Here is a 25,940-nt window from a genome sequence, read left to right as displayed (position 1 = left end):
GGGACCTTATGCCAGTGGGGTCTCGCCCACAGGATGAGTGTACCCTATTGGCGTCCTACCTAACTGTGACTGCAGTCAACCCATCGGCAGCCTCTACGCTCTCCAGAATGGAGTAAAACGGTGCTCTTCGCATTAGACACAACAGTTCTATGGTCTCTCTGGTAGTACTTGACCTCTGCCATTCCATCCATTTGATATTGTAGCGTATGAGATGAGAGCTCCCCTTTTCCTGTCCCTCCCCTCTGATTCCTTTACTTCTTTTACTCCCTCCAAACCCTCCCTGACCCCTTTCCCCCCCCCCCCCCCCGACTCCCTCTCCCTGTGGGTGCATAGAGCTCATTGCTGTATTTGTTGCACTGTTGTAATCATACTGATGAGTGTTCTCAACAGCTTGTTGTCCTGCCCTGCAGTTTAGTCACAGTATGTTTGTTCTTATAAAATTCAATAAATAAATTAAAAAAAAAAAAAAAAAAAAAACATATGTACCCAGCTGATAAGCCCAAAACTAGGACGAAACCTATCTTGGGATGCTTGTGCTCTGGTTCACGGAGGACCTGGCTTGGCTGTTTGGGATGGATTATTCCGATTGGAGCAGGGTCAGGACTGATTTGCATTTAGCTGGGTCTAAACTGAGGTGACATGGTGTGCAACACAGCCATGGGTTGGGATGCGCCCCGAGTAATCACCAGTGGTCGACATTAATTCAAGCATTTCATCCATCACCTTTTGGATACTTTAGTGTGCTGCCCTAAATGGGACGGGTATGCCCAGATGTGTGTCCCATGCACACTGTCAAGCTATACCCATTTGATTAGCCCATAACTAGGGCAAAAGCAGACATGGGTTGCTTGTGTTCTGGTTCAGTCTGGACTGTTCAGACCAGAGCAGGGTCAGGACTGATTTATATATAGCTTGGTCAAACTGAGGAGACATGGGGCCATATTTATACTTTGACGCACAACTGCGCCAACGCAGTTGTGCGTCGAAAAAGTTAACGCCGGCTAACGCCATTCTGAAGCGCCATGATGGCGCCGTATTTATTCAATGACGTTAGCCGGCGGCGCTGCCTGGTGTGCGTAAAAAAAAAATGACGTACACCAGGCAGCGCCGGCGTAGGGGAATATGGAGCTTGGGCGCCAAAAAATGGGGCAAGTCAGGCTGAGGCAAAATTATCGCCTCAACCCGATTTGCGCCATTTTTTTTTACTCCCAACCCCCATTGAAATTACTCCGGTCTTAGCAAAGACAGGAGTCATGCCCCCTTGCCCAATGGCCATTCCCAGGGGACTTCTGTCCCCTGGGCAGGGTCATTGGGCATAGTGGCATGTAGGGGGGCACAAATCAGGCCCCCCATGCCACAAAAAAATAATAATAATACTTACCTGAACTTACCTTATGTTCCCTGGGATGGGTCCCTCCATCCTTGGGCGTCCTCCTGGGGTGGGCAAGGGTGACAGGGGGGGTCCCTGGGGGCATGGGAGAGCACCTCTGGGCTCCTTCCGACCACACAGGTCCCTTAACGCCTGCCCTGACCAGGCGCTAAAAAACGGCGCAAAAGCGGCTGGACGTCATTTTTTTTTACCCGCCCACTCCCGGGCGTGATTTTTGCCCGGGAGTGTAAATACGGCGCACATGCCTCGGAGTCAATTTTTTTAGACGGGAACGCCTACCTTGCATATCATTAACGCAAAGTAGGTGTCCACACTAAAAAGTGACGCAAAGTCCATGGACTTTGGCGCTAGACGCGTCTAACGCCAGAGTATAAATATGGAGTTAGTTTTGAATCGAATTTGCATCAAAAAAACGACGCAATTCCGGCGCAAACGGAGTATAAATATGCACCATGGTGTGCAAAAGGATGATGGATTAGCATACTTCCCCATGTAGTTACAAGTGGTTGAGATAAATTCAAGCATCTCATCCATCACATTTTGTATACTTTAGTGTTTTTCGTAAAAAAAAAAAAAAAAAAAAAAAAAAAAAATCACTTCTATAGGTGGGCCAAGTGCCTGTGACTGGGAAGAGCCAAAAACATGTCAAAATTGAGGGTAAACCAAAGCGAGTCCAAAACGGCAATTTGAAAAAAAATAAAAAGTGGGGCAGAATTGTTATTGGTATAGATGCGATAATGCTGGGTGGTATGAATTTTGTGAATTCCTGCAGGTTACGGAAGGTTTCATCACAAAAATGTGGGGAAAATGTGTGATTCCAAGCAAAGTTGGAGGTTTGCATGGCATTGTGGGTAAGAAAATGGTCTGGGGTACATGTGTAGCACACCAACCTGAACTCCCCCAGATGCTTAGTTTTCAGATGTGGCTAGGTCTTGTAGATTTGTCTAAATGTCAGCATCACAAAGTCCAAAAAGTGCAGCCCTCACTATTCCAATGGGACAATTTTGAGAGTTAACCAAGCTCTCATGGCCCAAATGTAAAACCAAAACCCTAAATAATCAAACGTCCTCTTGCTTGCTATTGGGATAAATTCTTTTAGTGTGCGGGGGAAGCTGAAAGATCGGTATCCCCTTTAGTTGGGGTGGGGGCATAACGATGCCCATACTGGTTGGTAGGCACCCCCCCTACTTTTTTTTTTTTATCTCCTGGCATCTAATAGGCTTTCTGCCCCCCACCCCCTCCCAGGAGTGGATCGGGGGTAATTGCTCCATCTGCCCACGAGTGGGCAGAGCAACTTTGTCCACATTTACTTGGGGAGGGGGTATGGCCATACCCACACACTTTTTTTTAAAAAAACATTCTTCCCTGGTGTCTAGTGGGTTTTCTGCCCCGCTTGGGGGCCTTACAAAAATAGGCCGATCTGCCCCCAAAGGGGGCAGAAATCGGCAACAGTAATGTGCCCCCATGGGGAGCGATCCTTGCCCAAGGGGCTGACCCCCAAATAAAATGCACACATACCAATTCCAGGTGCATCAGATGGGCCTAATAGAAATAGGCCGATCTTCCCCTAAGGGAGGCAGAAATGGCCAAAAATAAATTTGTCACCCAGGGGAGCGACCCTTACCTAAGGGGTCACTTCCCATCTCTAAAAAATAAAATTAAAAAAAAAATCCCTGGCGACTCGAGGTTTCTGCCCCCCCCCCGCTTGGGGGCAGAAGGGTCGAATTAATATAGGGGAAAGGGTGGGTGGCCCTCAGGGGGAGCACCAGCACTTCCCCCAAGGGCCGTTCCCAGGGCGAAATGGTTAAGTCCATGACGCCCCAGTGCTGCGCCACCTGACATAACCATTACATCCATGAGGTGGAAGAGGTTAAGGCTTGCACACAGTGACCACTGTTTGGATCTCTGCCATAAGCCATCTTGCCATACATTTTCCTTCTACGAGACATTGGACACTTTTTTTAGGTTCACAAATGCGGCCCTAGGCTCTGCTTAGAACAGGAGATATATAGCAGATTCTGAAAAGACTGACAAGAGCAAAATGCTGAGCATGCAACACTGGTGGTAAGGACAAGCTCTAGCCTCCATTTAAATCATAAAGGGCCACATGCACAAAGCTTTTTAGAGGTTGCAAATGGTACGATTTGCAGAATTGGGCTGTTTGTGACCACTTAAAAGCTTTTTGATATGTATCAAGGGCAAGCTGTGATTCAATAACCTGTTACCGAATCATAATTTGGCTTTGTGATTCAGTATTAGGATGGGGTGTGTTTAGGGCGCCCTTCCTAATACCGAATCGCAGTGGTATGTATGAATGTTTTGCAACCGCATTGGCAGTTTACCACCAATTTCAAATCGGTGGTAACCCATTCACAAAGGAGGCATTTTTAAGAGTAGGCAACAGTCTCATGGACCACTAAACTTTTTTTTTTGTTTTTTAAACACATCCCATTTTCTTTTAAAGGTAAACAGCGTGCTTAAAAAAAAAAAGGAAGATTGCTTTATTTAAACTGACATGGTGATCTGCTGACCACAGCTGGCCACAACCCCTGTGATTTTTGCAAAGCGAGACCTATCTCATGAATATTAGTGAGTTAGGTCTGTTAGCAGCCCCTTGGGAACTGAAAATGGCACTTAAAAGATTTCCAACATTTGAAATTGTGATTTCCTACTTGCAATTCGCAAGAAATTGCAATTAGGAACTCGCAATTTCAAACGTTCGTGCACGTGGCCCCAAGTGAATTACAAGAATGGATGTGCTGAAACACAATCAGTATCTCTTAAACCAACATGTTGTTCCCTCCCACTAACTTCTTTTCTAATCAGACAAATCAAATCAAATCAAATCATTAACATTTATAAAGCGCGCTACTCACCCGTGCGGGTCTCAAGGCGCTAGGGGGGAAAGGGGGGGTTATCGCTGCTCGAACAGCCAAGACAGGATTTGTAAATAACCATATAGATGGTAAAGGTTCTATAAACCATAAAAAATAAAAAGAAATAGCACAGTCCACCAATATGTGATAAATGCTCTAGCTATATCTGTTGCTGACATAGAAGGACACAGAGGTTTAAGTTAACGATCTCCAGGGAATGGAAAATCAACATCAAATATTGACACAAAGTCAAGCATGCAGTGTGTTTTTTTAAAATCAAGAAAGACAGCGTAAATCGTGGTTGACTAAGGAACATATTAATGCAGCTGGCTGGAAATGAATCTAAAATGTGTAGTACAGGGCTGTATCGATTGGCAAACAAATATCTATAATCTTGGTATATAGTCTTACACTAATGTTTGGATTCATAGTTGCATATCAAGGAATCTAGGTTTCTTCCCAGTAACCAAAGCAGTCGAAGATTGTCAGGGGACGTTCTTTTGTTATTTGTGAATTCTAGCAGACCCACGTGGATTCAGGCGCTCATGTGTAAAATGTCTTGAATGTGCTATTGCATGTTCATAGCTGAACTTTTTTTGCCCCTCCAGAAAGATACATTTCGCCCATGGCAGAAACACCTGTCTCTACGCTGATTTTTTTTTTGGTGTTTTTTGTTTTTGTTTCATTTTTTGGGGCGGGGGAGGGGGGCGGTGAGGTGGATATATATAGATTGCAACCCTAAATACAAGTTACTCCCACTCTGAACAAAAGTAAAGTTCCCATTTCCTACACGAGTCTAAATCCCAGTAACCCACAACTTTGCAGACATCCTTACCCTTTAACGATCACAACCCATGTGTCAGCTGATTTGCTCACATGTAATGATACACTATTCTGCTGGAATTTTGTGTGTGTGAATGAATCCATATTACACACAAGTTCAAATTCACATTTTATTACTAGTAAACATGAGCTTACTCTCGTAAATGTAGGTATTTGTACACCACGTACAGTTTAAGCGCACAAATATCTATCTTTGTGACTCAGGATGTAAGTATCACATTTTGTATGCCGCTGTCACAAGCTGTATACAGTTCCCATAAAGCAATGTTCCAAAGAAGGCCTGGTCATGACGACTGAAACTGTAGTAGTACAATAAAGCTACCTTTCACAAGCAGATCCGCACACGGATGTGGAGCGGATCATCTATGTCCCAAAGAAGCTTTCCTATGACCTTCTGAAAATCCCCCATAAGGACAGCTTAAAGACGTTTTTACCTCTCTAAAGTATTAAAGGTTGGAGTTTGAATTTAATCAGTAGAAACTGGTAGTTGAAATACCAACACAGAAATTGCCTAGAGACCTGATGTATGTCTAGTGGAGTGGGGGGGGAAGAGACATCAATTCAGGGAACTCCAAAGGACCAGATTTTCCTGGGACCAGGGCTGTTTGAGTACTTCTATAAAGTTAATATTCTTATTGATATTTTAGTCACTTGCGGGTGTAACAGAGTTTCTGGGCTGGGGTGTCCCTCAACTGTGGCATAGAAGGACCTCAGTGAAAGATGTTTTTTATGAGGCAACAGAAAGACATTCCTGGAGAATGATATACGTGCAGTTGTCACACTTTCATAATTTTTTGATGGTTTTTGATCTAGGATCCCCGACTGAGCTCCCACGATAAGGGTTTTCCATTATTTTTTCACATTATAACGGTTTGTGATATTCTCATGCTTGTATATCTACCTTATGAGTTAATAAATCTTCAATTATTAACAATAATAAGCATGGTTTACATTATTAGTTAAAATTAGGCTTTAAAGAAATTTAGGTTATGCTGCCATAATTTCGGTATTTTTCCATTACACTTGTTTTACACAAAATTCAAGACATTGTGCCACCTTGCTTAGTTACACATCATTCATGGTAAAAATGTACTGCAAACCATGGTAACATTTTGCAAAGAACTCATGGGAACAACAGACTGTGAGCAGTTGTTTGTGGTGCTTTTGCTTAAATGCTTCCTTGCACCAAAAACTGACACAAGGAGGACATTTCTCTCTAAAAGATAGCACGACGTGACGGTTTTCCATTTCAAGTAATTTCACCAGAACTCCGCAACAGCAAATTATGTGAAATTTGTACAGCCCTCTTTATAAGAGTACAAATCACCCATCTAGTTCTAATCACAAACACAGAATGTCCTTCCACAGGTTGGGAAATAAGACAAGTGCAACACTGTATACAAACCCTGACATTTGGAAACTAGTCAGTGAGGACATTGTATGGTGGATGAATACTAAGATAGCTGGATTAGTGACTTTGCCTACAAAGTTGAATCCTTGACCTGTGAGGTCTTCACTTATTCAAAACAGCAAGATGAAAGGTATCTGGATAACATCTACATTTTTAGAAATCAGTACTAAATACAATGACTTCTTAGCTCTTTATTGGTATGTTTTATTTTTGTTTACATAACAAAATCATTAGCACAGATGAGTATTAGGTATCACAAATTTTGTCCAGATTTGGTTTTTTTTTTACTGTCCAGTTAGGGTGTTAGAAAGATTTGTGATTGACAATTTTGTGTTCTTGGAGTTCTCAGAAACGATTTGGTGGGGGGAGCACATGGATTACACGGTTAGCATCTGTAGAAGCTTGTAGCAGTTTTGATACTGACTATCCCACCGATTTAACCCTTGGGTGGGTTATTTAATCTATTTATCCCGGCTTGTGGTTCTAAGGGCCAGTAGAGATCGACCAGATGGGAAAAAAACCTTTTGGTTCCAGTGGTGGGTTGATGTTGGTCCGTCTGAGGAGGTTGAGGATGGGTCTGGCCACCAAGTACTGAATGGTGGCAAGTCTCTTCAAGAGGAATCATGTGATTCCGGCATAAAGAGCATTGCCATAGTCCTGGCGGCTGGTTATGAGGGCTTGAGTGGCACTTCATCTTGGGGAGACAGGGAGCCATTGAAAATCTTACGAAGCATGCAGAGGTTGAGGAAACAAACCGAGGAGTGTGCATTGATTTAAATTCTCATGGTTTGTTTGCTGTCCAGAATGATGCTGAGGTTCAAAGCTTGATCCATAGCAGTGCGTTTCCCTAGGTCAGAGGGCCACCAAGAGTTGTCCCAGGGCTGGTGTACCCAAAGATCAGAGATTCTGTCCGTCTGTGTCAAGTCTGAGGCAGTTGACTTTCATCCATTTGGAGACCCTGGTCATGCAGCTGAGCTGAACATTGGCCTTCATGGTTGAGGGTGTCTTTAGAAAGTGAGAGAATGAGCTGGGTGTCTACCACATAGGAGATGATGTTCATTCCATTCATGTTTTCTGACGATGTAGGCCAAGGGTCATGTAGGTGTTAAAAAGGGTGGGGCTGAGGGAAGAGCCTTGAGGATCACCGCAGATTATGTTCTTGTCCTCTGAGGTGAAATGAGGGAGGTGGACCCTACCAGAGAAAAAGGATGCGATCCATGTGAAGGCGTTGTCTTGGATGCCGATCTGGTGGAGTCCCTTGATCAGGCTGTGGTGGGAGACAGTACTGAAGCTGCAGAGAGGTCGAGGAGGACTGGGGCGGCCGAATCTCCTCTGTGCAGGAGGGATCTGATGTCGTCCAAAGCAGCGATCAGGGTAGTTTCAGTGCTGTAGTTGGAGCTGAAGCCAGTTTGAGATACGTCCGAAAGGTTGCTGTTCTCCAGGTGTTCCATGAGTTGTTGGTTGCTGGCCTTTCCGTGGACTTTGGCACGAAAGGGTGGCGGGGAGAACTGTTGTAAGTTTTTTTTAACTGGTTGGGGGTCAGCGAAAAGTTTGAGGAGGGGTTTGATCTTGGAGTGTTCCCAGTTGCCCAAGAAGGTGGACGAGGTGATGGGCGTGTTGAGGATGCCTGTGAGCTTGCTGATGGTGCTGTTGCAGAGGTTGAGCATGTGGTGTTGGCACGGGTCCATCGGACATACGGAGAGGATGGAATGCATGAGGTCAGCAGTCTTCTGCATGGTCAGCTGGCTCCAGGTGGTGATCTTAATTGTGAGCGGGGCATCTGTGGAGTCAAGGAGGCTGAGGGCGTCGTCAGCTGTGGGTTGGGCTTCAAAGTTTCTGTAGATGACAAATATCTTGTTGTGGATGAAGTCAGCTAGGGTTTCGCAGAGTTCCTGGGAGGAGGTGATATTTCCAGTTACTGAGGGGGTCAGAGAATTCCGTGACAATGCTGAAAAGTTCTTTGTTGTGGTTGGACCTAGCTATGATACAGTTGGCTAAGGATTTCCTTCTGGTGTATTTCCTGCTGTATTGGCCGAGAAAGATCTTGAATGTGGCCTGGTCGGTGGGCTACTTGGTGGTGTGCCATCTCCTTTCCAGTTGCATTTGGAGAATCTCAGTTCCAGAGTATAATGGCTGGTTTATCTGGAGGGTCTGTTGGGCTTCGAGGGTTTGCTGGGCGCTACTCTGTCAGCACTGTTGGAGATCCAGGGGGTGCCATTTTTGGAGGCTTCATCGAAGTTCAAGAAGGAGGTGAGGGTGTTGGTCCACTGGTTCTGATACTTTGTTCAAGCTGCGGTGAGGAGTGATGAGTGATCTGGTAGCATGGTCTGTCCAGGTAAGCTCAGTGGTGTGGCTGAATTTGACTCTTTTGTTAAACAGGATTTAGCTTGCGTCCTGCAATGTAAGTCGGGTCAGTGACTATCTGGGTAAGGCTGAAGTTGCTCATGCTGTCAATAGGGTTGGTAATGCTGGCATTGTCGAGGTAGTCTAGGTGAAAGCTGAGGTCGCCGAGGAGATGTAGTGTTCGGTGTTGATGGCTTAGGGTTGGGGGGGGTAGAGGGGCGAAATTATGAAATCCGCAATGGTGTTGAAGATGCCGGGGTGGGGTCCTGTGGGTACGTAGTTGAGGATGCCTTTGATGGTGGTTTTGCAATCTATTTCGAGCTGGAAGTTGAGGTGTTCCATGATTGGGGTGTAGTCATCCTTGGCGGTGGTGTACTCTGTGGATTCCTTGTGGATGACAGCGATTCCACCTCCATGTTTGTTGATACGGTTGCAGTGAACACTTTTGTAGCAGAGGGGCGGGCCAGGGCAATATCGGGTGCAGAGGCGGATTTACACCAAAACTTGTCAGAACTTACCAAAAGCAAAACTAGCACTACCAAAACACAAAAACTACCAGAACTGAACTGGCACAACAGTAGCGTAAGAGTAACTAAATGGAAGCAATCTGAATGGTTATGACCGGCCTGGGCAGGAGCAGTCCCTGCAGTGGTGAGACAGGGGAGACACAAAGGAGGCACAGCTAATGGCAAGGGGGCGCTGGCGAGGATCTTCTCAATGGGGTTCTGCTGCAGCCTTCATTAAGTAAGTCGTGGGGGGGAGTTTGGTAGGTGGGTGGAAGGAAGCAGTGGCAGGAAAGCTGGAAAGGCACTGGTCAGGTGACAGGGAGAAGAAGAAAAAAAGCCTAAAAGCTGCCAGAAGTTGCCAAAAGCAAACTAGCACTACCAAAACACAAAAACTACCAAAACTAAACTGGCGCTACTATAGCGCAAGAATAAATGAAAGGAAGCAATCTGATTGGGTCCAACCTGCGTGGGCAAGAGCAGTCCCTGCAGTGGTGACAGAGCTGGAGACACGTTGGAGGCACAGCAAGGGGCAAGGGGAGCTGGTGAGGTTTGCATCATAGTTGTGCCTAGTTAGAGGAGAAGGCTACACTTGATTTGCAATGACACTCCTATAAACAACTAGCCTCTGACAAGTCATTGTTTGGAAGCCTTGCATGTAGTAGCGCTGCCATGACACAGCCCACTGTTGCACTGCAGATATAGCCAGGTACAAAGCTGAAGCACTAACATAACTGACAATGCTAGCTTTTGGAGTAGCTTCACTTAGTCCACTTCACCCAACTCAAATTACCCTTTTTGGAAACATATTTCCCCGAGGACTTTCTACCTGTGGGAAAATGCCATAAAAGTTTAAAGTCTCTATATTATGAATAGGCTTTTGTGCACAAACAAAACACTGGATCTTCACTGTATGACAGTACTGGGTGGAGTGTGTGCCAAAATAAACTTATGTTTTAATTCACACAAGCAAGTGCTATAAACAAAAGTGTATAAGAAGGGTAACCTCCGGATACCCTAATTAACAGGGCAATTAAGCATGAGGCGGGTAGATTTCTCTAGCTAGGTACCCTCAAACAGCCTCACTAAGCCAGTTTACTTGCCCTAGATAAGCAACAATTACCTCCTCCACCGCGCCGCTCCTCTGTCCTTCATGGCTCCAGGCTGCAGGTACAGACTCTCAGCCTGCCCCGCGGCCAATTCTGATGCTGCTCGAAGCAGCATCAGGATTGGCTGTGACCACCCATCCAGGGCACTCCCAGGCAGACCGGGAGCCTGTGCAGGCTCTCTCCAGCCCGGCAAATATGTTGCTGGGCTGGAGAAAGCCTACTGCGCATGTGTGTTTGGCCAGTCCAAAACAGCCGGCCAAACATACATGCGCTCTGAGGGGAGTGCACAGAGCACGCCCCTCAAGTGCTCATCACCCCCAATGCCCTGCTTAACTACAAGATAGGTGAGACTTAGGGAGGAGTAAGGAGAGGTTAACTGGCGGGTCAGAGTGGGTTAGGGAGGAACATTCATCCACCCACAAAAGAGTAAGCCCACTGCTATTCACAAACTGCACTTCTGAAAATTACTACAGCCAAAAATGGACTCAAAGACTAGTAAATGTCCCCAGCTCGTAGCTCAACTAGGACCAGAACCACACATGGCCAACCACTGGTACTATGGCAGCCTCCCATACAAAATAATGGTGGTAGGAACTTACATCTTCCTAGAAAATAGTGCTGAATTAAATTGTTTAATGTAATATAATTTAATGTTACAAATATAAAAATTAAAACAATTACTATTTAATGATAAAATATTTCAGCAAACCTTTTGGGATATATAAATTCATGTAACAGTATTTTTTATTACAATATATAACTAAATACATTTTCATTAACTTTGCACATTTTTTATAATTAATGCACAACATTCACATTTTAATTGGGAATTTATTCCATTCAAACTTCACAAACATGTGTACTTAATATATTTAAATATGTAATTCAAAATTAAGTTAATAGTATTGTGGTATCTTTTTATTTTCTTCTACGTCTGAAATAAATATAACATTTGTATTAAAACAAACATTTCTGCTATACTTTTCCCTATATCTTATGATGGTAGAGAGACTTCACAATTGGGGTTAAGATCCTCCTATGATAAAGTATAGGACATTTTTTAAAAAGTGTATTAAAAACTTTAGAATAAATATTTTATATTACATATTACTGCAGATTAATTTTATTTTAAATGCCGACAAAAGAAAACAAACCTACAGCACTGTTAATTTAAAATTAATGTTCAATTAAATGCATTAAAATTGTTTTTTTTTTTAAGTATAAATTGAAAACTAAATTCCCATTTAAAGTAAAAGTAAAGTCTATTATACATCAGTATTAAAAGTGCTGTACAGAATTAAAAGTAGTTTAATTGTATTTCAATAAAAATGTTACATTTGTTTAAAATTTTAAAAAAAGGTTAAAAGGAGAAAATAATGTCAAATTTTAAAAAATTACTTTCATAGTTGCTTAACATTAAATTATATTTATGTATGTTTTAAACTATTTAAAACATTTAATTTAACATCGTATCCCCTGGAATTTTATTTTAGGCTCCTATCTCTATTATTCTCTGTGGGAACGTGCAGCAGTATGAGTGTACGACCAGGTGTGGTGCAGGACCTACTACTGTTTCTGTTATCTACTGTAACTTACACTGTTAAATTTGGCTTCATCTCCTTTTTCGTGGGGTGGAGTATGGAAGCCTACATTTTGAGTTACTTTACACTCCGATGTTGTGAATAGCAAAATATTCAAGTTACTCAAAAGTGTAAAAGAAAATTACAAAATGTGTAAGTTACTCACTCTCAAGCGAAATTTGCCTTTGTGAATAAGCTGAAAAAGTCTAATGCCACAGGCACCTTCAATAAATCAAGTTGGAACCTCTAATGTTTGTTTTTACACATAACAAATTGGGCACTGCAAGTTGTAGACTTATTGTACACATGCTGGCTACCACATAACATTAAGGGGGTCATTCTGACCCTAAGCACCGCCAACAGGCTGGCGGTGCTTCCTGGGCCATTCTGACCGCGGCGGTAAAGCCGCGGTCAGAAACGGGGAACCGGCGGTTTCCCGCCGGTTTACCTCTGGCCCAGGGAATCCTCCATGGCGGCGCTGCTTGCAGCGCCGCCATGGGGATTCCGACCCCCTTCCCGCCATCCTGTTCCTGGCGGTTTTTACTGCCAGGAACAGGATGGCGGGAACGGGTGTCGTGGGGCCCCTGGGGGCCCCTGCACTGCCTATGCCACTGGCATGGGCAGTGCAGGGGCCCCCTAACAGGGCCCCACAAAGATTTTCAGTGTCTGCTTGGCAGACACTGAAAATCACGACGGGTGCCACTGCACCCGTCGCACCCCTGCAAATCCGCCGGCTCCATTCGGAGCTGGCTTCCTCTTTGCAGCGGCTTTCCCGCTGGGCCGGCGGGCGATCTTTTGGAGATCGCCCGCCGGCCCAGCGGGAAAGTCAGAATGACCGCCGCGGTCATTTGACCGCGGTGCAGTCTTTTGGTGGTCTCCGCCCGGCGGGCGGCGCCCGGCGGGGTCGGAATGACCACCTAAATGTGCATAGAGGCTTCACCTAATGGCACAGTTTATGTTTATGGGAAAGGATTGGTCTTTCATATATTTGTGTTACCAGAGGAGCAGGCTATGTACCTAAGCACTGTGTAGATATCCAAGATGTTGGGTATGTTAGTAAAGGGAATTTATTAAGAAGAGGTTCTGCACTTAAGGGCAGTATTTGTTGAGTGTGGGGTCCAGACGTATCCCGGAGGAGGAAGATACTACTGGACCAAATCTGAGATGCGGGCCAGCCCAGTGAAACACGTTGAATTTGTCCAGGGGCAAGTTCTCGACACAGAGACATATTCAGGGCCTGCACTGTGTGTGTCCATGGAAGCAATTTACGGGGAGAAACGGGTGGGGCGGGGGAAATTAGAGATGCTTATTTTCAGTTCCACCTGAGAACAATATAAACGCCTCACTTAAAGTTCTATAAGCACTGCTTTTGTTTGTGTCTACTCCTGAATGGGTGCGATCTGAATCTTAACACACTGATGTAAGGAAGCAAAGAAAATCAGCTTGTCCCTTCCAAATTACTTAAGAGAAACCATGATACAGAGGTAGGTTTTTACTCGGCCAACTGAGTGTAAGAGATAGACGCATGCAAAGTAAGAATGGCAGATATAAGAGTATATAGGAGTCATTACATTGAAACATATACTTATCACTAACATACAAGTGTTTAGTACTATCCAGAACACATGCATCTGAAACTAAACCAGTAAGCCACCAAGTTAGTTACATAAATTACAAATCCGAGACCTGCATAGTGTATGCTGTGATTTACAGCATGCGCATTAACCCTCTAAATTATTTTATGTTGACTCAAACCTATGATTGGACTGCACACAGATTTCTCAAGGAAGTGCATTAGCTACCACAGTCTTCTTACCACTGTCATGCCCTGTACTTTCTGGGTACACAAAAATCTCGACAGCATGTGCCTTAACCAAACTAGAGATTTTATAACGCTTTATGTTTGCACTAGAAAAAGGAAGATTTAATAATAGATCCTTCTTCCAAATGACTGAGGGGAAAGTTTAAAAAAATATATATTTATAAAAAATAAGTAAGTTCAAAGTCAGTCTCTGCTCCTCAGGACTTTACCTTTTGTGAGTTCACTCCGTTTCTCCACAATGTATGGGATACTTCAGTATTTTTTTACCATTCCAAGGACCAGTTCATAAACCCACTTCTTTAATAGCATTGGCTATATACTCTGGGTGCTCTTTAGTGCAAAGCTCACTCTGTATACAAAATGCTGTGTCTGTGGAGCCCAGCGTACTTTACGCACTCACAAAAAACCTGGTCTTACCTTGGCAGGTGGACACACACACACAGATACACACACACACACAGCCCAAGTGCCTTGCATTGTAATTGAAATTATACAGAGCTTACGGCCCGAAGAGGCTGTTGAAACAATTTGTGGCAAGTAGCACGCCACTTCTGAATCCAAGGCTAGTGATTCATACAATGGTTATCAGCTAGTATTGGTTGCTGGGGTTAGTCTAGCTCTATCAAGGAAGTCATTTCATGCATTTACTCCAGTTGCATTGTGATAGCTTGAATTCACTGGAGTAAAATGTGATAACTCGGGATATGACAGTTCCTGCAATGGTTGGTGGTATGAATGGATAGGAGAGGAGGAAAGGATACTATGTATTGTTAGGTTGCAGGATTAAAGTTTCAAAGGACGTTGTGAGCTAGAAGGAGAGGTGTGGGCAAACTGTCAAAATACAATAATAGGTAGTAATCAAAAAGGCAGGTGGACTTAAAGTAGGCTACACTCATACAGAGTAAGGCATGAAAAGGGTGGAAGCTAAGGAGAGGGTTATTTGATTGATAGAGAGAAAGGAAAAATAACCATTTGCCTGTTTTAAGTCAATGTCACTATTTAGGTCTGGCCTAAAGACAGCTTTAGCTGTTTTGCCAGCCTAATGTTTCTCAAAAGCAATCCTATAAAGTATACATACATATATAGGGGCTCTCAATCAACACTCTTCAACCATTAGTCATTTGACAAGTCACTAAAACTATACTCCCTCCCACCCAAGCAAACCGTACAGATCAGTAGACCAGCCTACTTCAGCCATTCGATGCCTTCACTTTAAATGGCTGCATTGTTCTTTTGCTCATGTACACATACCAAGAAAATAGTCTGACACAAAACAGAATTATTAAGACACTTGCCCTTCCTAATGACTGATAGTCCCTATGTATGGTAGGGTTCGTAAACTATTTTAATTACTCAATACATTTACTGTAAATTACAACGTTCATTCCTCACTATAAACAGGACTTGGTATGTGCATTTATCCTACTAAAAATAAGCATAAGGCAGTAGAAAGCTCAAGTGTATATATGTAGATTCTTAAGTTGAAACCACACACTTCCACAGCTTTGTGACTGACATTTCAAACACTTGCATCTGAATTGAGAGTCCTCTAGTAATTACATGTTCAACTGCAACACCCCTACTGGAGTGTTGTACAAGGACTGCTGATATGCAGAAAACACTCCTCTCAAATGAAAGATAAAGCTTACACGTACCAAAACATAAAACAACCAAAATTAATTATCCATTTATACTTGTACTTACCAGTGATTTAAGGTTCCTATAAATAGTAGGGTATGATATTATGCCATTTTAGTTTGAAATAAATATAAATATAGTGCCACACAAAAAAGGTTTCCCAACAATACAGTAAAAGGAACAAGACTTAACCAATGAGTGCTATTACACACACACATATACACACACACGGCTGTTTTTACAAGTGTTCCAAAAGATCAAATACATTTAGTGAAAGTTGCAATTTGATTCATCATCATATCAAGTGTTGGCATTTTTACTTATCCTATTGAAATCAAGCAATTATTGGAGTAGCAAAAGTGGCTATGTACATTTTTTTGTTGAAGCTTTGTGAAGGACATTTTAGCAGTTGCATCTTATTCAAGGGAGACATTTAGTAACAACAACAGTTACTGCAGCTTTGTGACAGACTTGTTACGCAGTTACTTCTGACACACTAGGGACATATAGTAAGGTCCTGAAGGGCTGCAATCTTGTTAAAGGATTCACACAGTATTTCCTGGATCGAAAAGGACATCTTATAATTACTTGATGTAACTGTGGCTATGTGAATGACCCCACCAATTGGCTTTGCTAAAGCTTCTTCAAGCATCGTTATAGAAAAATAGAAGAATCTCTTACGTTATCTACACCACCTTGTCCCCTTCCGAGTAACCTATTTCTTGCATGGATTTTTTTTCTTTAGTTTCTCAGAGTTTGTATGCGCCAGTCTTTGACCAGAGTGCCATACTAGTCTTGCCTTTGTTTTAAAAATACTGGAATTCAATAACAAATACGTGCAAGTGTCTTCTGGTCCCTTGGAGTAAATAACGTACATGCTAAATGTTCATCGTTTAAAGCAACTTTTAGCTTGCAATTTGGGCAGAATTTAAATAGAATGGGCTCCATCATTAATTCCAAATTAGCATCAAATAGCACCAAGATAAATACAAATAAAAAAATAAAACAATCGCAAGCATGGTTTCTGCTGGTAAAAGCTATATTACTTTAAACCGGGCTATTGTCCCCCCCCCCCCTAACAGACTACTCTTTGACTTCTATGACAGCATGACACCTTAACAGTTTGTAACATCCTCCTGGAAGGCAAACTATCTGTCTTAAGTCTAAGATAAAAGGGTTTCATAACTCATACGAGTTATCTCTTAAAAACAATAAATCTTTGTTTCCATGAAGCCTCAAAACATTCCATCAGTTAAATTCTACAATGGCTCCCAAGAAGGCTTTAAATTCACCGATGATGATATCTATATTTCTTTCAGGTACCAGGTATCCTGGTGAGAGTGGTTATTTCATCATTTGCTGTCTGCCTCTCCTTGACTTCACAGAACAGGCAGACATGGACAAGCCAACAAATTAACAGAGAGCCAAGCTAAGGATTTGGCCTAGCTGTAAGATTCCCTGCCTGAGCTGAGCTTTCAAAATATTTGAGATAAAAATCAAGCAAAATATAGCATGTAAAAGCCGAAAACTGTATTTCTTTAACAAGCAGAAGTGTTTCAATTTAGCACATCAGATATACTACTTCGTTAAGAGGCATTTTCAAATATGAACTTGGAAACATTCACGCCGCATACACACCAGCCATAGTAACAACTGTAATAGTAAGCTAAGAGGGAAGTAGGTTGTCATGTTGTCATATATGCGCCTACATCAGTGGTTCCCAAACTTTTTAGAACCAAGACCCACTTTTTAGAACAGGCTTTTGAGATCCACATACCTTTAACGGACACAGGGAGGGGCGATTTTTGGATGAGACTAAAACATCTTATGGTGGCCCACTGCCATTTACAGGCAGTACATTAGCAAATAAACGGCAACTACCTTTGCACAACCCGTTTTTGTGATAAAACTGTACAGAATACAAATGAAAGTGTGTAGAAATCTGGTTCATGTGAAACTTTAACATTTGTTCATTACCAAGTAAAGTGTGCTTCTTTCTTTGATCCTATTAAAATCTGTTTCCAGCACTCTTCAGGATTACAAAGAGAAATGTGCTTCATTTTGTTTACTAACTGCTGAATGCATAATGTTTATTTACAGGTATTTACATTTTGTTGTGTTCTTCATAAAACAGACATACTACAGCCTTTACATTCACACTCCCTGTACCCCAGCAAGATTGTGACACAATTCACTTTAAATCTCCAAAAGTAAACACCAATCCCACGTTAAAAGAAAAAGCAGCAATCTTTCAGAAGACAAAACCGGACATTGGACCTCGGTCTTTGAAGCACTAGCAAATGTGATAAGATAAACACAGAATTTAAAGGCATCTTTATTTATCACTCAGACTTTCGAACGCATCAAAAAATCTGCTCCTGACCCACTAGTGAGTAGCTATGCAAAGTATGGGAAATGCGAGCCTGGATTCTTAATATGCATGGAGCAACCTGATAGTCTTAAATCAGACAAACGTTTTGGTACAGCTTGCACACCGAACTCACATATTTGATGCTGCTTTCACGTTATAATGAAAAAAAGAGGAGTTTTGGAGAAATAAAATATTTGCCTAGGAGCACAGAATTTAGTCTAGCAGGAGTGATCCCACATTTTCTGGTTTCACATTGTGCAATTCAGTAACTAGACTGGTATCTCTGTGTCTTTATTTATTTTATTTTTAAAGTCCATTGCTTTGTTTTGCTTTATTTCTATTAACTATCTGTGCAATAGGTTAGGACATGGGTGGCAGGTAGAAAATCGCCCACCTCTAAGAATACTAAACCGCTCCGTTTCTTATCAGCCAGAGACATATGAAAGAAGGCATTCCTTTTCGGACCAGTTATTATTCTTTTCTTTTAAACAAAAAATATGGAAACTGCGGTTTCCAACAGATCCTGTCCACTTAAAGTACTGAAGTAATCCAAAAGCCATTTACAGGTAGAGTAGGCTTTATGTGGTGGTTCATTGTTCTTGTGCCTCATGGTGTCACTCTCTTCCTAATTAGCCCACTTGCAGAGTGCCCATAAAATACATCAGCCCCCACAGGGACTTTAGGGAGTACACTTCCAGAGTGGAATTCCACTCTGCACAATTATAAGAGGACGAGTGTTCCTGCACCTGGAGTTATGGGGTGCTGAAACAAGGAATCTGATTTGACCAGCTGGAATATTCATCTGGTGCAGTATTTTTTGGGGGGAAGGGCTGCATTGTAGCCCTGACCCCCTCCATCACCACTGCCTGAGCTTCAGAATAGGTACAAGGTGGAGTGGGACATTACATGCTCTCCCCTACCAGCCAACATTCTCCACTCTATCAATCACCCATCCCCCAGCTTACACAGCCCCGTGCACCCTTTCACCACCTTCTCAAGATGGTAGTGAGTGCTTAAAACCCCATGGAAAATGGAATTGGAGGAAGAATCCCATGAGGCAAATCCAAGTCTGTACAAAATTACCCATTCTGTGGTGTTTAACTCGAAATTGCATGGTACCGGCAGGCTGTCACAACACAGTATTAGTCATTATTGGTGAAGTGTTTGTAGCCGGCCATGGTGGGCTATTTAAAGTGCCTGATGATCAATTAATAGGTACAAAAAGGTCCAATTATCAGATCCCAATGGACCTACAAATACACAAACTGGGGTACTTCACCACACTATAACTTCAATAAAAAACAGAGGGCCTCACTACGAGTCTGGCAGTCCATGGACCGCCAGACTTGCGGTGGCGCTCGGACCTCTGCCAACTGGGGCAGTCTGACTGCCATATTATGACCGTGACGGAGACTCAACGGTCTGACCACCGGCACCGCCAGCCGATGGCCTGGCGGTACCGGTGGTCTTAATTCGCCAGGGCAGCTCCGGATTACGACCCGCGTTTCCGCCAGCCTTTGCATAGTGCTCCCACAGTCATGCAAAGGCTGGCAGAAACAGGGTGCCAGTGGCCCAATGGGGGGCCCCTGCACTGCCCATCCGTCTCGATCACTACCGGGAGGCAATGTTGTGGCCCAGCGGGAAACTCGTAGTAAGGCCAGTGGGTGGAAAACCAGAGAGGTGGTTTTCCACCCCAAAGAGTTTGGCCTCGTAATAAGGCCCAGAGACTGCAAGTATCCATCATAAAGTAATAGAGACACAGTGATACCGTATTGTATTGTATTGCCATTGGTATAGTACTTTCCCAAACCTTGAGAGACCAAAACACAAATATGGCTGAAACATTGCTTTGTTTTATTTTCTTACTGCTTTGAACCCATTGATGATGTAAGGCACCATTTATATTGAAACTAAACAAAAATACAATATATTCTCTCATCTCTGCAATACAATTGCATATTATAGGCAGGAGAGGGGGAGTGAGGTGTGGATATACGAGTGTATGCTCTTGCACTTTGATTACTACATAGAGAACAGCTAAATAATCATGCACAGATATGGATAATACTGTCCGATATGTCAAATGCCCTGTCTTTGGGGACAATCCAAAGATCTGGCAGAGAAATGAAAACCATGGCTTCTGCCACTGAGACATGGGATCATCTGCCTCGCCTAAAATCTCCTACCTGCCTGGCTGGGATTTCTGTGCTGTGAGGGCAGCAGCTATGGTGGCACCCACTTCAAAGCATGGCAAACTTGCTGAGCAGGAAGGATTTTAAAAGCACCCAATCAGCAAAGTTCTTTGTATTGAGAAAATACACTCTCAAAGCAGAGTTGGTTTTATCAATACAAAACACAAATGTCCTGACAAGGTGTTTTCTCACTTCGCATGCAGTCCATGCTACACTTTTCCCGACTGTGTACACCATGCCATGGCTCCATTTCTTTCTGTTTTGTAATGTGTGCTCTCTTGTGATATGAAAAATAGGATCATTTTATATGTAGGAAGGCTCTTAAAACTCATTTTTTTTTTTTTTAACTATCTTCAAATCTTTTTTGATGTTAGTAGTCTGTTCAGCATCAAGATGACTTTGGGCTTCAGTGTACTTAAAAAGTAACAAATCATCTCATACCATATATATTACTTAGTGGCGGTCGCCACTAGGTAGTTATAGATAGGACTTTTACCACAGACAGAGCTTATTTTGGTTTGCCAATAAGTTTGGCACCGCTTGGCGAAACTTTCAAAAACGTATACTTTGGTCAGTTCAGCTGCTTTCTAGAAATTTTTGGGGTGATCTGTCACACAGGGCCGAGAAAAAGGGGGTGGGGGCAAAACATATTTTCCTCATTTCAGGTCATTGAGATTTTTCAAAATTTTTAACACAACTACAGACCGAATGAATTCAAACCCAATTTGGCAAGGGAAGGGGGGGGGGGGGGGGGGGGGGGGGGGGGGGGGTGAACGACAAAACAAAAAAAACAAACACATACACACACACACACACACGGCATCCAAGCTCATGCTGCGCACGGCTAAAAGCGGTGCGCAGCTTGGGTTCGGGTGCCTGCAGGAGGATGGCCAGGTCCGGTGGCCAACCCCTGCTGCGCATGGCCAAAGGCTGTGCACAACATGGGGTTGGATGGTTATAGGGGTTAGCCACAGGGCCTGGCCATGCAGCCGACCCCTACTGCGCATGGCCGAAGGCCGTGAGCAGGGTTGGAAGGTTATAGGGGTCGGTTGCAGGGACTGGCCGCAGGTCCTGTGGCTCATCGCCACTGCGCATTGCCTAAGGCCATGCGCAGCATGGAGTTGGGGTATTATATAAGGTTGAACACAGGGCAGGCCCTGCGGCCAAACCCTGCTGCGCATGGGCAAAGGACGTGCCCAGCACATGGTCGGGTTGTTATAGGGGTTAGCCAAAGGCAGTGCGCAGGTTTGGGCTATTATAGTGGTTGGGTGGTTATAAGGGTTGGCTCCAGGGTAGCCCTGCAACCACCCACAGCCAACACTGCGGAAGGATGAACAGTGGCATGATTGGATTAACGTATAGTAATGAAAATTACTTTGCTAATAAAAAATCCTCGGAAATTCATTGGTTACAGGGACATTAGTTAAGAAATTGAATTTAAAAAATAAAAATAAAATAGAAATTCACTTAAAAACCCAACAGGTTACAGGGACGTTATAGTTAGGCTCACATTTTAAATGTACGAAACCATAGAACTTCACTAGTTATAGTTACCTCAAGTAACTATAATTTGTGCCCTAATGTAACTATAACTTGCACCATGCACTCCTAATGACCCCACAAATTATGGCACTTATTATACTTTTGATAACATCAATGTAATATTTGTAGTAAAACTTTTGACGAAAAAATACCGCCAGTGCTGGCAGTCCTAAGACCGCCCTAATATGACTGATCTCTAACTTCTGATCGAAATAGGGTGGAATTCCGAGACCAGTTGTGCCAGTGGTGGAACCGCCAGGACCCGTCCCCTCCCAGACGACCTCCTCGATGGACGAGGTAAGTAGTTCATCCAACAAGGGAGGAGGGTGTGTGTGTGTGTGTGTGTGGGGGTGGTGTTTGTGGGTGTGTGTCTGCGTGTGTAAGTGTTTGTGGATGGGGGAGTGCATGTGTGAGCGACTGAGTGTGATTGAGCGAATTGAAGGGGTGAGTGCATGTGTATGTAAGTGGATGGGGAGGGGGTGAGTTTGTGAGTGCATGTATGCGGTTCAGAGGGGGGTGTAAATGTATGCATGCGCTGGGGGAGGGGGTGTGAATATATGTATGAGCTGAGGGAAGGGGTGTGAATGTATGTATGAGCTGGGGGAGTGGGTGTGAATGTATGTATGAGCTAGGGGAGAGGGTGTGAATGTATGTATGAGCTGGGGGAGGGAATGTGAATGTTTGTATGAGCTGGGGGAGGGAATGTGAATGTTTGTATGAGCTGGGGGAGGGGGATGTGAATATATATGTGCTGGGGGAGGGGGGTAAATTTATGTATGCGCTGGTGGGAGAGGGGTGAATCTATGTATGCGCTGGTGGGAGGGGGTGGGAATGTATGTATCCCCTAGGGAGGAAGTGTGAATGTATGTATGCGCCGGGGGTGGCGGTGTGAATGTATGTATGCGTCGGAGAGAGGTGGTGTAAATGTATGTATGCACTGGGCTGAGTGAATGCGTGCGTGAGTGCGGTGTTTGTGTATGTATGTTAGTGTGTATGGGGGTGATTGACGTGAGTCCATGGGTGAATGGGTGTGTGTGTGTGTGTGTGTGGGGGGGGGGGGGGAGTATGTGAGTGCATGTGTGTGAGTGTATCCTGACGACAGAAATACTTATTCCTGTCGCCAGGGTGCAAGCTTTTGCTGGTGGTGCGACCAGCAGAAAAATGCGGACGGTCTCCCGCCTCGTGACACCACTACCAGTGCTCACCTCTAGCCCGGCAGAACGCAGTAGTTTGACTTCGGCCAAACTCCTAATTTGGCAGTATTCACCGCCAGCCCATCAACGGTGACAAAGCCACCGCTGCCCAGCGGAGTTCGGACCGCCAAGGTTGTAACGAGGGCCATCGTTTTTCTGCTTCAAAAGCAAATGCCTCTATGATCTGCTTCTCAGAGTGCATTGTAAGAGAGATAAATAATTTAATTTAACAAATGCCTTGCATGTTTTTTCCTCTGTTATGGTGTCTATCCAGAGACAGTACACCAGCAACCCTCTTGTGTAGACATTTGGCATGTACCGCCTCATCAAACTAGTGTGGTTTAGCGGCAAAATGCGTAAGAAACCTTATTCTACTGTACAATTAAGCCTAAAGATGTCAAGAGCAGCATGATTTGAATACTGGGTATTACATGTTACCAACGCGAAAGTATCACATAGTGAAAACATACTTTGCTCTCTACTTGTTTCAGTGTTACCATAAACTGGTAAACATGTTGTTTGCCAGGTATCTCTCTTATACTCCACTCAGGGTTACCCCTTTGTCTATGCAAGCCAGGCTAATTGCTTTAATTAGTATAAACACCAATATTACAGAACATGGGCATTATTATCAAAGGAACGAGGAGAGATTTGTAACAAATCTTGCATTCTATAATACACGTTGCTTCTTCAGGATTTAAAAACATTGATATTTTAGGGGACTTTACACTTATGTACCGGTAGGATCAAACCTGAATTGAAAGCAGAGCTGTTGTTATAATAATTTATTAAGAAGGCACAATTTCTCTTTCTGTTGGAGTGACCTCTGCAGAACATTGACCATCAGCCATTGTGTTTATATGTTCTGAAACTTAATACTTATATGCTTTGCATGCTAGAACACTCAGTTACATGTGATATAACTTTGTAACAAAGTCTTTCGATAGTTCTTTAGCCCTGTTGGCTTCCAGTCATGGATGTAGCTCAGTCACGTCATATGAGAACTGCCCAGTGTGGGGTGCAATAACTATTTTATTTTGATTTAGGATAGCACAGAGTCCTGGAAGAGTGATTAACAAGTGATAATATGGACAAGTGATTGGTACTCATGTATTCGGTCTCGGGAGGAATGGAGCTTTAGTAAGCAAACCGCCAGTCACATATTCCGAAACCAGGAGCATAACCCACTTACCTCAATATTCTGAGACCTTATACAAGTGTGTGGCCTCAAACAAAAATATACTGCAGCATCCTAGTGAGCAGACAGAGAACGTACCTTTGTGCAACTCTCAGGTATGAGGGCCTTTCTGAAGATGGAGCTCAAAATATCTCATGGGCTCATTATCATGTCACAGAGTAAACTGGTGAAAAGGGGTACCCTCTTAAAATAGTGTTGCAAAAACTGGTTCTAAAGTTCTTTGTACAAGCTGCTTTTTAGTTGCCCAATCTCTCACCTCCCTTTATAAAGAGCCCTGTGATTAACCTAGAAACATTGCCAAATCCACTAAAACGTGTTTCTTGTAATCGCATAGGGAACACCAATATGTTTAAAATGCACAATGGATCACCATTTTCTGTTATTGACTGCAAAGGATGGTTTGAGGTTAGCCCCACCTCCAGTGGTTGTTGTTACACCTCCTCTCCCCTGCCCCCCCCCCAAAAAAAAAAAGTTCGGGTCTTGTTACGCCCCTGGTTAAGGTCATACTTTGAGAGTTCGCACTATGTATAGTACACTAATGACTCCATAAGTGACAACACGCTTCATGCAGAAGGCAGTCCTTCCGCACTCCGTGCACCTGTGCACTAACGGTGCCTCGCAAGCAACCTATCCAACCTCATCACCTCAGTAACAGACTCACCATTCGAGCGCAGAATGCTCTTTACACACACACTGTAGTAAGACGTATCCATTCTAATCAACCCACAGAATGTGCCCAACCTACCCTATGTACACACAATGGTCGTATGTCGATGGTGCCTACCTTCTCCCTGCACTTACATTGGTCTTTAAGGGCCAGAGCCTTCGTTATCCCCGAGCTACTGTATATTTATTTACACTATGGACTCACGTACCTTCTCCTACCCCCAACAACGTTTATTATTTACCTAATATATATTCATCACAGAGGCGGTGCGGTTGTGTCTGAAATCTCATAATGTGCTCTGAAGTACACCAGTTCATACGTTATTACATATTATCTTTGGTGTCTCGGGCACTGATACACTACCACACACACCATACTGTGGGGGCGCGTAGCCTTCTCTGGGTAAATGTTGCGCGCTGATGTGCCAAAGTCGTATTGCAGATACACGTTGTGCCCTATGAGACATGCCTTGCCCTGTACCCAGTAGTGTCTTGCTAGATTTCCATGCTGTTTACCTAACTCTTTATCCTCCCACGGTGCACTACGACATTTCTGGGAAATGTAGTTTCCTCGATCCTCATGCGTCTTACCTATCAACGACACCAAGAGTCAGCGTAACAGCTCCTCGTTTTGCGAGGAGTAGGAGACCCCACCCGCATCCTGCTTTGGGAAATCGTGCTTACCCTTCGGATAAGTTTTGCCTCGAAAGAATTAGCTTACACAACCCAAACTACAAATCCCAGAGTGCCGCAAGACGGCCGCTATAGAGGCAGGAATCGCTGCGCGGTAGATGGCAGTGGGATGAAGGGTTACTCACTATCAGGTTTTATCCCTTCCCAAACAACCCTTTCGCGCCCCACCCGCGGAGGTACCTCACCGATGTCTATGGCGAACCTCTTGGCGTTTTCCAGGTTACGGAAGATCTCGTCCGGCGGCAGCGTGATGCTTTTATCCAGGCAGTCCCCGCTCCTGCCACTAGTAATCGCCGCCATCTTGGATTTCCTTCATCGGCATGTTAAAATATGCGCATATATTTGCATACCTAAAGAGTGTATGCATAAATTATGCTAATGACCAAAATGTAGATTATTTTTTTTATCATCAGAGTAAACCATAAGATGTGGTAGTGCCAGAGAACAAGTTGCTAAACTTGGGCTCTAATACCTTCTCAACTTTCTGAATCTAAGTATAATATTTTAAGGTATGGGCGTAATTGTTAATAGAAAGTCAACTAAAATTAAGGAGAGCCCAGTCACAAAACT

At 43.6% G+C, this 25,940-nt stretch overlaps 1 protein-coding gene across 1 annotated transcript in view; it reads right to left on the bottom strand.

Annotated features, from left to right (window-relative positions):
• Nucleotides 1-25,692, bottom strand: part of PANK4 (pantothenate kinase 4 (inactive)) — a 362,653-nt gene extending 336,961 nt beyond the window's left edge. Inside the window, exon 1 of the mRNA XM_069240981.1 lies at nt 25,556-25,692. Coding sequence (XP_069097082.1) covers nt 25,556-25,670 — 115 coding nt within the window. The 5' untranslated portion in view covers nt 25,671-25,692. The remainder of the gene's footprint in view (nt 1-25,555) is intronic.
• Nucleotides 25,693-25,940: the final 248 nt, after the last annotated feature.

Source organism: Pleurodeles waltl, chromosome 6 (genome assembly GCF_031143425.1).
Source record: "Pleurodeles waltl isolate 20211129_DDA chromosome 6, aPleWal1.hap1.20221129, whole genome shotgun sequence".
Classification (NCBI taxonomy): Eukaryota; Metazoa; Chordata; class Amphibia; order Caudata; family Salamandridae; genus Pleurodeles; species Pleurodeles waltl.
The sequence above is the reverse complement of the archived record's forward strand: the minus strand, read 5'-3'. Positions and strand labels throughout refer to the sequence as shown.